The 12,134-nt window shown below is 37.0% G+C and overlaps 1 protein-coding gene across 1 annotated transcript; it reads left to right on the top strand.

Annotated features, from left to right (window-relative positions):
• Window positions 1-446: 446 nt before the first annotated feature.
• LOC113359211 (palmitoyl-monogalactosyldiacylglycerol delta-7 desaturase, chloroplastic-like) lies at window positions 447-11,720 on the top strand. Its single transcript, XM_026602883.1, has 6 exons — window positions 447-764; window positions 855-995; window positions 1,162-1,302; window positions 2,338-2,553; window positions 5,424-5,432; window positions 11,625-11,720. The coding sequence occupies exons 1-6, from the start codon at window positions 447-449 to the stop codon at window positions 11,718-11,720; spliced, it is 921 nt and encodes a 306-aa protein (XP_026458668.1).
• Window positions 11,721-12,134: the final 414 nt, after the last annotated feature.

Here is a 12,134-nt window from a genome sequence, read left to right as displayed (position 1 = left end):
TTGGATGAATTTTTCTCCATTGGAGTTGCCATAATGATATTCGTTTCGATTTTTGATGGTTTGACACCACACCTTGCTCCCCCCAAAAAATAAGACAACCATTGTAGCTTGGGACGTAAAGCCAAGATCTCCTAAAGAGAAAAATATGAATGAAAATAATAATAATGAGGATCAGATTACAAGCTTCTTTGATTTGTACGCAAAAGAAGAAATTTTACCAATAACAAAATTAAGCTAAGAGTAATTATCTTTCCAACTTAAATTATGTTACGCACATTGATACGTCGCAAAAGATTGGGAAATATCTCAAACCCAGGGAAACTAATGCGATGTTTACTTACGAGCAACTTGTGCATGTAAATATCTTAATTTAATACTATATATAGCAGTAGCAGAACTACAACATATATGCCTTAAGGAACTTGATAATAGTTTAAGGATCTAAAATGGCTGTAGATCGTGTTTATGATCCAAAAGGTTTGGTGCAGTTGAAACAGACTAAGAAAGATCTGTTTCTTTCGAAAAGAAAAGGTGTTTTCTGGGATTGCTTGAACTTGGGGGCAGTCACTGTAGAGCATATAGGACTCTTATTTGCTCCTTTTTACTTTACTTGGAATGCCTTTTGGGTTGCAGTGATATTGTTTCTGCTGACTTTCCCCATAGGGATTAGTCTATCTTACCATAGAAACCTTAGTCACGGTAGTTTTAAGCTCCCAAAACCACTTGAATACTTGTTTGCTTCCTTTGGGCTTCATGCTGCAGAGGTTAGTTTCCCCTTTAATTAATTAATTAACCCTTTATTGTTGTGTGTGTATATCTTGTTTTGTTTATTGTTGTTGTTGAACTTATTGCAGGGAGAACCGATGTTCTGGGTAAGCAGTCATCGATACCACCATCAGTTCACAGATTCTGTTCGAGACCCACATAGTCCAATCGAGGGATTTTGGTTCAGCCATATCACATGGGTTTTCCACAACAAGTACATCAGGGAAAAGGTTTTATTCCATCTATGTTGAGCATTTGAGCTACACCAGAAAGCAAATAGCAGTTAGCTAGGTCATGTGTATTTGCAATATTAATTACTAAAGAAATATTTCAAAGAAACAAATGCATCATATATTTCTTGGCCTCTTGGGTGATCTTTCTAATCATATTTTGCAGTGCGGAAAATCAAACAATGTACTGGACTTAAAAAAGCAAGCCTACTACCGGTTTCTTCGGAAATCACACTTCCTTCACCTCCTTGGACTTGCACTTATCTTGTACAGTGCCGGAGGCTTACCGCATCTTATTTGGGAAACGGTAAGCACGTAATAATGCTGACTAGTTTTCTTATGGGACTTATTATCTCTAGAAAAGCGTTTTCACGATTTGATAATGAGATTTTAGATCGTGGGAGAAATATTTTGGAAGGGAATAAATAAACTGGCCTGATTAGTACCGACTTTGCTACATGATCCCCCGTTTTTCTCACCCACCTTTTTTTCCTATCCGGCATCCATGTAAACGGAACGGTGAATCTATTTGGAAAGTAATGGGTTTCGACGGAACAATAATAAACCAGCAACACTTGGATATGAAAAAACTTTTTCGGGAAGAAATTTGGGACACTTGTGTTTTCTGCTGTAATTTTTCACCTCTAATTGATTAGGAAAAAAATCTATTAAAAATGTCTTTTTTTCTTCTTTTTTTATTTTTGTAACTTACATTTTATTCATATCAAATATATTTTTTTTGATAGGTCAATAAGAAAATTCATTAAAAATAGGCACTTAGAAGGGTACCTCAACCCAATGAATACAGCAGAATAAAAGGGAAACCGAAAAGGGATTCGGCTACCCAAAAACAAAACAAAAACCACCAAAATTACGGATGCCTATATAAGGATCCCATAAAGAAATCATCATATTTTCCGTAAGTCCTAACATCTTTGTGTTCGATTCGGCCCAAAAGAAAGCTTGTAATTTGATGTCTCTACTGAGGCTTGCCAAAGTTTTCTTTTTGTTATCGAAAGTTCTTGCATTTCTATCTTTCCATATGCACCACCATATAGCAACCGGGATGTTACTAAGCCTTTCATCTCCCCAATTACACTTTCAAGTCTTCATAGATGTAGCAACGCTAGGATCATATGTCCATTGAAAGTGGCACCTTCAACAAAGTAATCTCATATCCTCCAGATTCTCCAACATTCATAGAACAAATGCAAGCTCGATTCGTTATCTTCCTCACCATAATAATCCCATGTCAAATATATTTTGAGACTTTAACATTTGCATTTATCTAAACTTTGTAAACAAAAAGAGCGAATTGATAATTTTGTTTTTCAATTTTTAGAATGTGAGATTAGCATATGGGCATCATTGCACATTCATGGTGAACTCAGTTTGCCATATATGGGGAAAAAAGCCATGGAACACCAAAGATTTATCTAAGAACAACTGGGTTGTAGGATATCTAGCATTTGGAGAGGGTTGGCACAACAACCATCACGCCTTCGAGTTCTCAGCCAGGTTAGGGCTTGAATGGTGGCAAGTTGACGTTCCTTGGTACGTTATAAAGCTTCTCGGGTATTTAATAGATTGGTTTGAATCGGTAAGAAAACCCTGTTAGTAACAAAGATCCATTAAATCTCTGTTACTTCTTAGTTAGTTTAGTTAATCACAAGTTGAAAAACCCTGAGAAATGGTTGGATCATTTGATGATGTTGGGAATATATCTTAAAACATAAATTTATTTCCCAATAAATATAAAGAAAGTATTTAATAGCATTTAAGTTTCTTAAATAAAAAATAATTTTGGTTATAATTGAGTTTGACCGTTTCATATTTTGCTTTATTAATAGTATTTAATACACCATAATAACTTCTCATTGAATGGCATTAAAATAAAGTTTTGAGTACAAAATCAGAATTTGGTTGGAAGAAGAAAGAGAGTTTCATCTTTTAAGAGTGAGTTTATATTATGTCTCTTGAGTTTAAAAAAATAAAAATGAAAATGAAAATGAAAAGAATTAGAGGAGTTGTTGAAGCCTTTTTTTTCTTATGGAGAGTTTTTATTATATGTTTCTTGAATTTAAAAGCAAAATGAATTATTGTGAGAAAGAAAAACAAGTGTGTGATCATTCTTGGTTTTTCTAAATGAGTTTCTGAGCAAGAATGAAGTGTAAAAGTTTCACATCCTCTCACCGTGCAAGAGTGATTGTGCAAGAGATTGATCTCGGCTGTTTTATCCTAAGGACGACGCGACATTGAAGAACTGCTTGCACAATCTTGGGCAGAGCCGCGACGTCTCAAAGAAAGCGACCTAGTCCGCGACTCAGCCATGACGTTATTTGTTTCATGTTTGATTTTATTTGTTGTGCAGGATTAATTTGGCAATATTTCCAACAATTTTAAGACGTTTCATTCTGACATGGATATCAAATGAAAACAATAGGTCAAACACGATAAGTATCATTGTTTAATTTGTTTTATAGAATTATATGAATGGTAAATTTTTCTTTAGCGATTTAGCATGATGCTTGGAATTAAGTTACTTGGTACCTAAAGTAAATTTATGACTGATGTTAATGGACTAGGAATTTCATAGTTAAATATTTTTTTTCATTAATATTTAGCATAGATAAATATATATGTATATATATATATATATATATATATGATGATAAACAAATGTTTTTAAGATGTTGTAGAGTTTTATTTTTATCTCCTACACGAAAATGAATTGGGTATAGATATTTTTACTAGATATACTAGACATCATGAGGATAATGCACGTTAAATTTCAGAATATTTGGATAACAAAAGTATTTTAAAGATATTTTATAAAACTGCATAACGTTGCTGAAATTTTTGATAGGCAAAAATTTATCCCTAATTGAATTCTTATGTCCCAATCTTTGTATAACTATTTTGAATTTCTGGACATGAAACTTGTAGATCGGGATTTTATTTTCAAACTCCATTTTGAAATTTCCCATTTATATTTTTGGTTTGAGAAATGTGGTGATTTTAAAATCGTTGTGTATGTCTATCCAAAATAAGGGATTTGACACTTGAGATTAGATATATAAGAAATTATATTAAAAAAATCATGTTTTGATTCTAGTACTTCATAGTCTAATTTTTGTAATGTAAAAGAAGATCATTGTTAGAAATCAAACTATTGCACCACAGATGTTTGATAATATGCTTAGTAGAAAGTTATAACTACATGTATGATGTTATGAATATATAACTTTGAATCTTTGTTTGAAATTTAAGAGAAACTTGAAGTGATATGTTTCATTTAATTTTTAAGTAATTATGTGAGTGCATACCTTACTTATTTTTTGGCTTCAAATGCTGACATGTAAATGATTGTGGCAGGTGATAATTCACTTACTTGAGCAAGTTTTTATTTTCCAATGAAATAAAAATTGCGAGAGATTAATCGAGGTGAGGAGCAATGAGATTGCTGATTTCTTTGTTGGTGCACAGAGAATGGAAAATGGTTTATAACCAATTGAGCTTTAAAAGCAATTGAGGTATGTTTGATGAACTATTTGTAGTAATTGTAGTGATCAAATAATGGCATTCTAAATTGAATAAATTGATTGTTCAATCTTAGAATAAATTTTAGGGAAACAAGATATTGAGAATTATTGTGTATGACAATAAACATGTGACTCATATAAGTTTGGAACTTATACGATGGAGTTTTCTACGAACCCAAAACCGAGATAATTAAAATCCTAGTCAAAACTAATGTGAATGTCAACTCTCTCCAAGAAATGAACATAATATTTATTATGAATTTATTTGCTATTCTTGCACGACATTGCAAGGATATCAAATGTTATTAACAACGCTTTCAAGATAAGTTAATGTGAATTGTGGATACAGTGAGAGGTTGGTATATATTGATGTTTTACACCATGTTTGTTTTGATAGGTTATGGTTCAAAATTTGAACCAAATCGTTTGAAAGAAAGTGGTGTTGAGATATACTCACATCACTAGGATTTTCGATATTAGTATAGTCTCAAAGTTTACTTTGGGTAGAACAATTTTATTAAAAATGTTCATACTTCCGAAATGAGAAAGAATCTAGTTTCCTTCTAGATTGAGATTATAAATTTGTTGAATTTGATCATTGCAATACTACAAATGATATGTTATAGATAAAATGTTTGAGCATAATATTGCAAATTTATCATAACATAAATTGAATTTTCAATATTTGAAATATCAGATTTTGTCATGCTTTTTAAGAAATCAATGAGTTAGTGATGAATATGAGCATGTTATATTTTCTTATAAACTTGGTGAACTTTTTGAGTAACATGTATGTAATGTTACCTAACTCATAAAAGCATGTACACTTTCAAATCTTACGCAACTTGATATTGGATGAAATAAAATATTTTAGAATTTTATAAAGATGCTTCGAGTAACTTGTCTTGATATCAAATATGATTTTTTGAGTAGTGAATTAGGCGATGTTATTTTCACAAAAATTGTTTGAATTTTTATTCATTATATTGTGCAAAACGCTTTGGGTTTAAATCATTGGTTCATTAGTTTTTCACAATTTTTGGAGTTTTTTGATATTGTTTTGAAATTCTTGTTTGAGTCAAAAAATAGTGGGGGTTCCATATCCTATGTTTTAACATATTTGATTTAAATTAGAGGAACTAGAAAAATGAAAGTGACAAGTAATTAACTAAGAATGAACCTAGAAAAGCATATATAGTGAGATTTTGAAGATAACTTCTCATAGAAAGTAACTTCGTTCTTAAAAATTTAATCTTTGGAGAAATAAATTCGTGAGCCTATTGTTTTTAGACAGGCAAACAGAAAATCATTGACACTTGTATTCATGTCGCTAAAATTAACTCACATGCTTGTTTTATTGATGTTGTTTCTACGATGTATGATTTGTTATAGTCATAAGTAGAAATATATACTTTTGCGCAAGTCAAAGATGAGAATATATGTAAACCAAGCATGGAAAACTATATAGTTTCTACCATAAAAGAAAGCATTAAGTTATATAATTTATCATTTATATTCTGAACACAACTTTAAAACAATTTAAAAGAAATAAAATTGTTTACTTGATTCATTCGGATGATTTCATAAATGATGAAAGTGAAATGCACAATACTCTTTGTTTTGTATGCATATGTGATGTGTTGAATTTTTATTCTAACTTATAGGATGAAAATGAAATTAAGAACATGCTTAGTTTACTATTTGACATGAAAGACTTGAATGAAGATGGTGCATGATGTTAATAATAAATTTTTCTTTGGATCTATTTCATTTCAATGAAAATAAAATTTTAAAAGAGATAAAAATTTATGTAGTCTGACTGTAAAATAGCTTTCACTCATTTGGTTTAGTGCTAATGCTTTTGAGATTGTGTGTGATTGCACTAGACATGAGTATGGTAGTTCAGTATGTTTCTTTGCTACGTGATTGACTATATATAAGTATTTTTTGTAGTGGGGGTATATTACCTCCGTAGTGGGGGTTTTATATTCATATTTACCAATCTTAGTATGGAAAATTGGTAAAATTTTGAGAAGGTTATGAGGTGTTTCAAACACACCTTACACCTAGAAATACACTATCTAAATGGTTACCGAAATCCTTTAAGGATGTTGCGAAGCTGATTGGACATCCTTTCAGTTGAATCCTTTAGGGACGGAGTGATTCGATCCTCTATAGTGGATAGAGGAAAAGACATATTAATCCAATGTGATAGTACCGCGGTTGTTGCAAGAATTGAGAACGTTAAGACAACTACAAGAGTTGATGTTATGAGAATGGATTATATAGTGTCTGGAAAGAGCTTTCATTAGTCCTTGTCAAAAGGATTGATAAGAAGATGTGAATATATCTTAGGGATGAGGTTGGTGCCCATTGAGGTTGATTCATCTATGATGGATACCCAACTGTTTGAGGGTGAAAACGGCTTCTGCTGATTTGGGTAATTTCGGGTGTGTGGGTGAGAAACGAGTCTAAACCCTAAACAATGTACTGCAAGGGATTACTTTAGATTCAAGAGATCAATGTGTACAAATCCAGCCTAAACCAAGAAATGGTCGTTCCAGACTTGCTTCGGTCACAAAGAGGAGAAGAAGGGTTGGTTTTGGGGAGGGAAGCGAAGAGAGTGTTGAGACCATAATAGTTGATCCTGGAAGAGTAGTTGTTTTGTGAGTTGCATTAGAAAGTGGGAAGCTAACAGATGGGAAAGCTAGCAAACGTATTACGAGTGTTGTATGCGCCTGACCAGAATTTGTTGTTAGGTGGAAATAGGTAAGACCTATTTATACAAGTCGAAGTGAAACGTACTCTGGTCTCGTAAGAAATGGAAAACGGATGAGTAAATGGGAGGAGGTGGTAACCGGTAACGCCTGGAATTGATGTTCCATAAAAGAAAGCGTTTTACCATTACTCCCTGTATTTACAAACCGCCTCATCCTTATGACACTGTCTTGTAACAGGCGTAGTGTACGCCGCACGTAGTAAACCGCCAAACCAATACCCAATGAACATCCCCCAGTTTGTGACATGTGTTGATGTCTCGAGTGTTTTCGTGGAAAACGTGTAGCATGTTGTTGTTGTTTGGAAAGTTAGCTTGGGAGAATTTTCGGCTCGGTGGTGACCTTCGACGGTCAAGATTTTGCATCTTGATAGAAAGGGTAGCCCTTGATTATTGCAAACCTTCGTTTGGTAGCCAGTAGCATGAAATCATGGCTGACATGGCTTTAATATGGCCTAGTTTAAGCGTGTCCAAAAGCTAGGGTTTTGGCATTGTTTTGGCGCGACCAAAACTAGGGCTTAGCGTCGAGCCAAAAGGTTGCTCTGCGTTATCTGGTAACCTTGGACGGCTAAGATCTGCGTCTTAGATGAAAATGTGGCCATCGATTGTTGCAAGCCTTCGTTTTGGAAGCCGTGAAGGGAAGGTCGGCATGGTAAGGTTTAGGCGCAGCAAGGTGGCTGGCACGGCATGCCATTGGCACATGTGGCATGGTCGGCATGTCATGGCGTGGTTTAAGCGCGGCAAAAACCAGGGTTTTTGCGTTAGGACAAAGGTCACCATGCGTTGATTGGTGACCTTGGACGGCTAAGATTTGCATCTAAGATGGAAGGGTGGCCGTTGATTGCCGCACGCCTTCATTTGGGCAGCCGTGAGGGTAAGGCCGGCATGGTATGGTTTAGGCACGACAAGGTGGCTGGCACGGCATGCCGTTGGCACATGTGGCATGGTCTGCATGCCTTGGCGCGGTTTAGGAGTGGCAAAAACTAGGGTTTTGACGTTGGGCCAAAGGTTACCATGCGTTGGTTGGTGACCTTGGACGGTTAAGATTTGCATCTAATATGGAAGGGTGGCCATTGATTGTCGCACGCCTTCGTTTTGGCAGCCATGAGGGGAAGGCCCGCATGGTATAATTTAGGCGCGGCAAGGTGGCTGGAACGTCATGCCATTGGCACATGTGGGATGGTCGGCATGCCTTGGCGCGGTTTAGGCGTGGCCAAAACTAGGGTTTTGGCGTTGGGCCAAAGGTTACCATGTGTTGGATGGCGACCTTGGACGGCTAAGATTTGCATCTAAGATGGAAGGGTGGTCGTTGATTGTCGCAAGCCTTCGTTTTGGCAGTCGTGAGGCGAAGGCCGGCATGATATGGTTTAGGCGCGGCAAGGTGGATGGCACGGCATGCCATTGGCACATGTGGCATGGTCGACATGCCTTGGCGCGGTTTAGGCGTGGCCAAAACTAGGGTTTTGGCGTTGGGCCAAAGGTTACCATGCGTTGGTTGGTGACCTTGGACGGCTAAGACTTGCATCTAAGATGGAAGGGTGGCCGTTGATTGTCGCACGCCTTCGTTTTGGCAGACGTAAAGGGAAGGCCGGCATGGTATTGCTTAGGCGCGACAAGGTGGCTGGCACGACATGCCAATGGCACATGTGTCATGGTCGGCATGCCTTGGCGCGGTTTAGGCATGGACAAAACTAGGGTTTTGGCGTTGGGACAAAGGTTACCATGCGTTGGCTGGCGACCTTGGACGGCTAAGATTTGCATCTAAGATGGAAGGGTGGCCGTTGATTGTCGCACGCCTTCGCATCCCTAAAGGGAAGGCCGACATGGTATGGTTTAGGTGCGGCAAGGTGGCTGGCAAGGCATGCCATTGGCACATGTGGCATGGTCGAATGCCTTGGCGTGGTTTAGGCGTGGCCAAAACTAGGGTTTTGGCGTTGGGCCAAAGGTTACCATGTGTTGGTTGGCGACCTTGGACGGCTAAGATCTGCATCTCAGATGGAAGGGTGGCGTTGATTGTTGCAATCCTTCGTTTTGGCAGCCAGCGGCATGTAGCGGGGCCGGCATGGAATCGTGGCTGGCATGGTTTGCCATTGGCACGGTGGCGCGGCTGGCATGGTTGGCATGCCTTAACGCGGAGGTGTGGCTGGCACGGCATGCCATTGGCACATGTGGTGCGGCTGGCATGGTTGGCATGCCTTGGCGCGGAGACGTGGCTGGCATGGGTTTCCATTGGCACGGTGGCGCGGCTGGCATGATTGGCATGCCTTGGCACGGAGATGTGGCTGGCATGGTTTTCCATTGGCACGGTGGTGCGGCTGGCATGGTTGACATGCCTTGGCGCGGAGATGTGGCTGGCACGACTTGCTATTGGCATGGTGGAGCGATTGGCATGGTTTGCCATTGGCACGATGGTGCGGCTGGCATGGTTGGCATTCCTTGGCGCAGAGATGTGGCTGGCACGGCATGCCATTGGCACATGCGGCTGGCATGGTTGGCATGCCTTGGCGCGGAGACGTGGCTGGCATGGTTTGCCATTGGCACGGTGGTGCGGCTGGCATGGTTGGCATGCCTTGGCGCGGAGACGTGGCTGGCATGGTTTTCCATTTGCACGGTGGTGTAAGAATTTAGGGTTTGGTGTACGAAGGTGATGTCGGTCAATACTAAGGGTTCTACCGTGGAACATACACATATATATGTAAAAAATAAGGTACCCTGGTAATTCTTATGTAGGCGTGTTGAATGATTCAATAAATCTGCTAGTGTCTTAGTGACGTCATGTCAGATGTACGGTTTTACGATTTTAACCCTAAGCTAAAAACCACCATCAACACCAACCTAGAAATAGGTACAAAGGGACTAGACGAAGTCATAAATGATATAGAGATACGAGAATCATGTTTTGAAGAATTCATCCCAGGACATGATATCCTGAAGCGAGTAAAGGTTGAGTTTCATTTTTAATTATTAATTTTAAACTCTTAATGATGTTTATATCTCTATTTAGAGTTGGGTACTTTCATGAGTACTCTTGATAAACTTACCTATGTGAGTGTGAAAGTGTGGCCGCTTTCTATGGGAATATGGGCAGTTCTCTAGATCATTCATTAAACTGGGATACAAGTGCAGGGTCGTAATGCGTTGGCTTTAGACTTTACACTAGTGTGGTCGTGTGTGTTAAGAATTTTATCATCTCATAGAGTTCAAGACTTATGTTCACTCTATGGTCGGATTTTAAGGGATCCTATTAACATTACGTAAAGGTTCAAGTCGCAGACACCTTTGCTTATGCACAACTATATACGTTATTTCTCAATATTTTAAAAATATAAGTGGGGGATTGTTGGGAATATATATTTAAAACATAAATTTATTTCCCAAGAAATATAAAGAAAGTTTTTAATAGCATTTAAGTTTCTTACATAAAAACTAATTTTGGTTATAATTGAGTTTGACCGTTTCATATTTTGCTTTATTAATAGTATTTAATACACCACAATAACTTCTCATTGAATGACATTAAAAAAATGTTTTGAGTACAAAATCAGAATTTGGTTGGGAGAAGAAAGAGAGTTTCATCTTTTAAGAGTGAGTTTCTATTATGTCTCTTGAGTTTAAAAAAATAAAAATGAAAATGAAAAGAATTAGAGGGGTTGTTGAAGCCTTTTTTCTTATGGAGAGTTTTTGTTATATGTTTCTTGAATTTAAAAGCAAAATGAATTATTGTGAGAAAGAAAAACAAGTGTGTGATCATCCTTGGTTTTTCAAAATGAGTTTCTGAGCAAGAATGAAGTGTAAAAGTTTCACATCCTCTCACCGTGCAAGAGTGATTGTGTAAGAGATTGATCTCGGCTGTTTTTTCCTGGGGACGACGCGACATTGAAGAACTGCTTGCACAATCTTGGGCAGAGCCGCGAAACGTCTTAAAGAAAGCGACCTAGTCCGCGACTCATCCATGACGTTATTTGTTTCATGTTGATTTTATTTGTTTTGCAGGCATAATTTGGCAATTGTTCCAACAGATGATCCCTACACAGCTGCAATATGCATGTCTGTGTAGTTTGTTTTTGTTCCTAACAAAACAGTTAAGGCCATTTAACCTAGTTCTATTGTTACCCTGTTCTTGGAGTTATGGAATGGTAGAATTAGTAGTAAAGATGGAATCCTATGATCAGAATTTGTGGAGTCCGGAAAATGCTGGAATATTGATGTATGATGCTCTGTTAATCTGTAAAATCTCTTGTAATCGTTCCGATTTTGGATCGGAGGTATTAATGAATTTATGAGGCTTGACACTTTTACGGAAAAAAAAAGCTTCTCGAGTATCTTGGACTAGCAACAAATGTTAAAGTTCCTACGGAATTTCAGAAACAAAATTACTCCATCAAAATTCATAACGAGTTTCAGTGAATCCATAAATATATTGTATATGGATGCTTCAATACTTTGTGTATGCTACCTCAACTCGCCAGTATGGTTTGCTTATTTCAGTAAGGTGCACAATAGACTCAAATAATAGGAACATATTAATAAAAATATAGTTTCCTTCAAAGAGTGTGTAATGTTCTGTTGATTCAAAGTATTGGTTGTAATAAATTTGAACAAATATGTAATTCCATAAAAATAAATGAATTTGTTAAATAATAGTATTAATGCCCATAAAATATCATATTTAATTTGTCAATTTTATTTATTCTTTGATAAAAAAAGAACCTTTTCATTAATGGAAATTCGAGGTTACAATGAGTTTAAGATCGAACATAAGAAAAATACAAAGTAACAAGAACATACCGTAAAAGTACGATCTCGAGAAATCCAACAAGA

Source organism: Papaver somniferum, chromosome 3 (assembly GCF_003573695.1).
Source record: "Papaver somniferum cultivar HN1 chromosome 3, ASM357369v1, whole genome shotgun sequence".
In the NCBI taxonomy this organism is placed as follows: domain Eukaryota; kingdom Viridiplantae; phylum Streptophyta; class Magnoliopsida; order Ranunculales; family Papaveraceae; genus Papaver; species Papaver somniferum.
The sequence above is the reverse complement of the archived record's forward strand: the minus strand, read 5'-3'. Positions and strand labels throughout refer to the sequence as shown.

Excerpts from the sequence above, each read along its gene's own strand:
- LOC113359211 (XM_026602883.1), top strand. The coding sequence starts at position 447 with ATGGCTGTAGATCGTGTTTATGATCCAAAAGGTTTGGTGCAGTTGAAA. Across the intron at positions 765-854 it reads TTGGGCTTCATGCTGCAGAG|GGAGAACCGATGTTCTGGGT; the intron begins GTTAGTTTCCCC and ends AACTTATTGCAG. Across the intron at positions 996-1,161 it reads ACAAGTACATCAGGGAAAAG|TGCGGAAAATCAAACAATGT; the intron begins GTTTTATTCCAT and ends CATATTTTGCAG.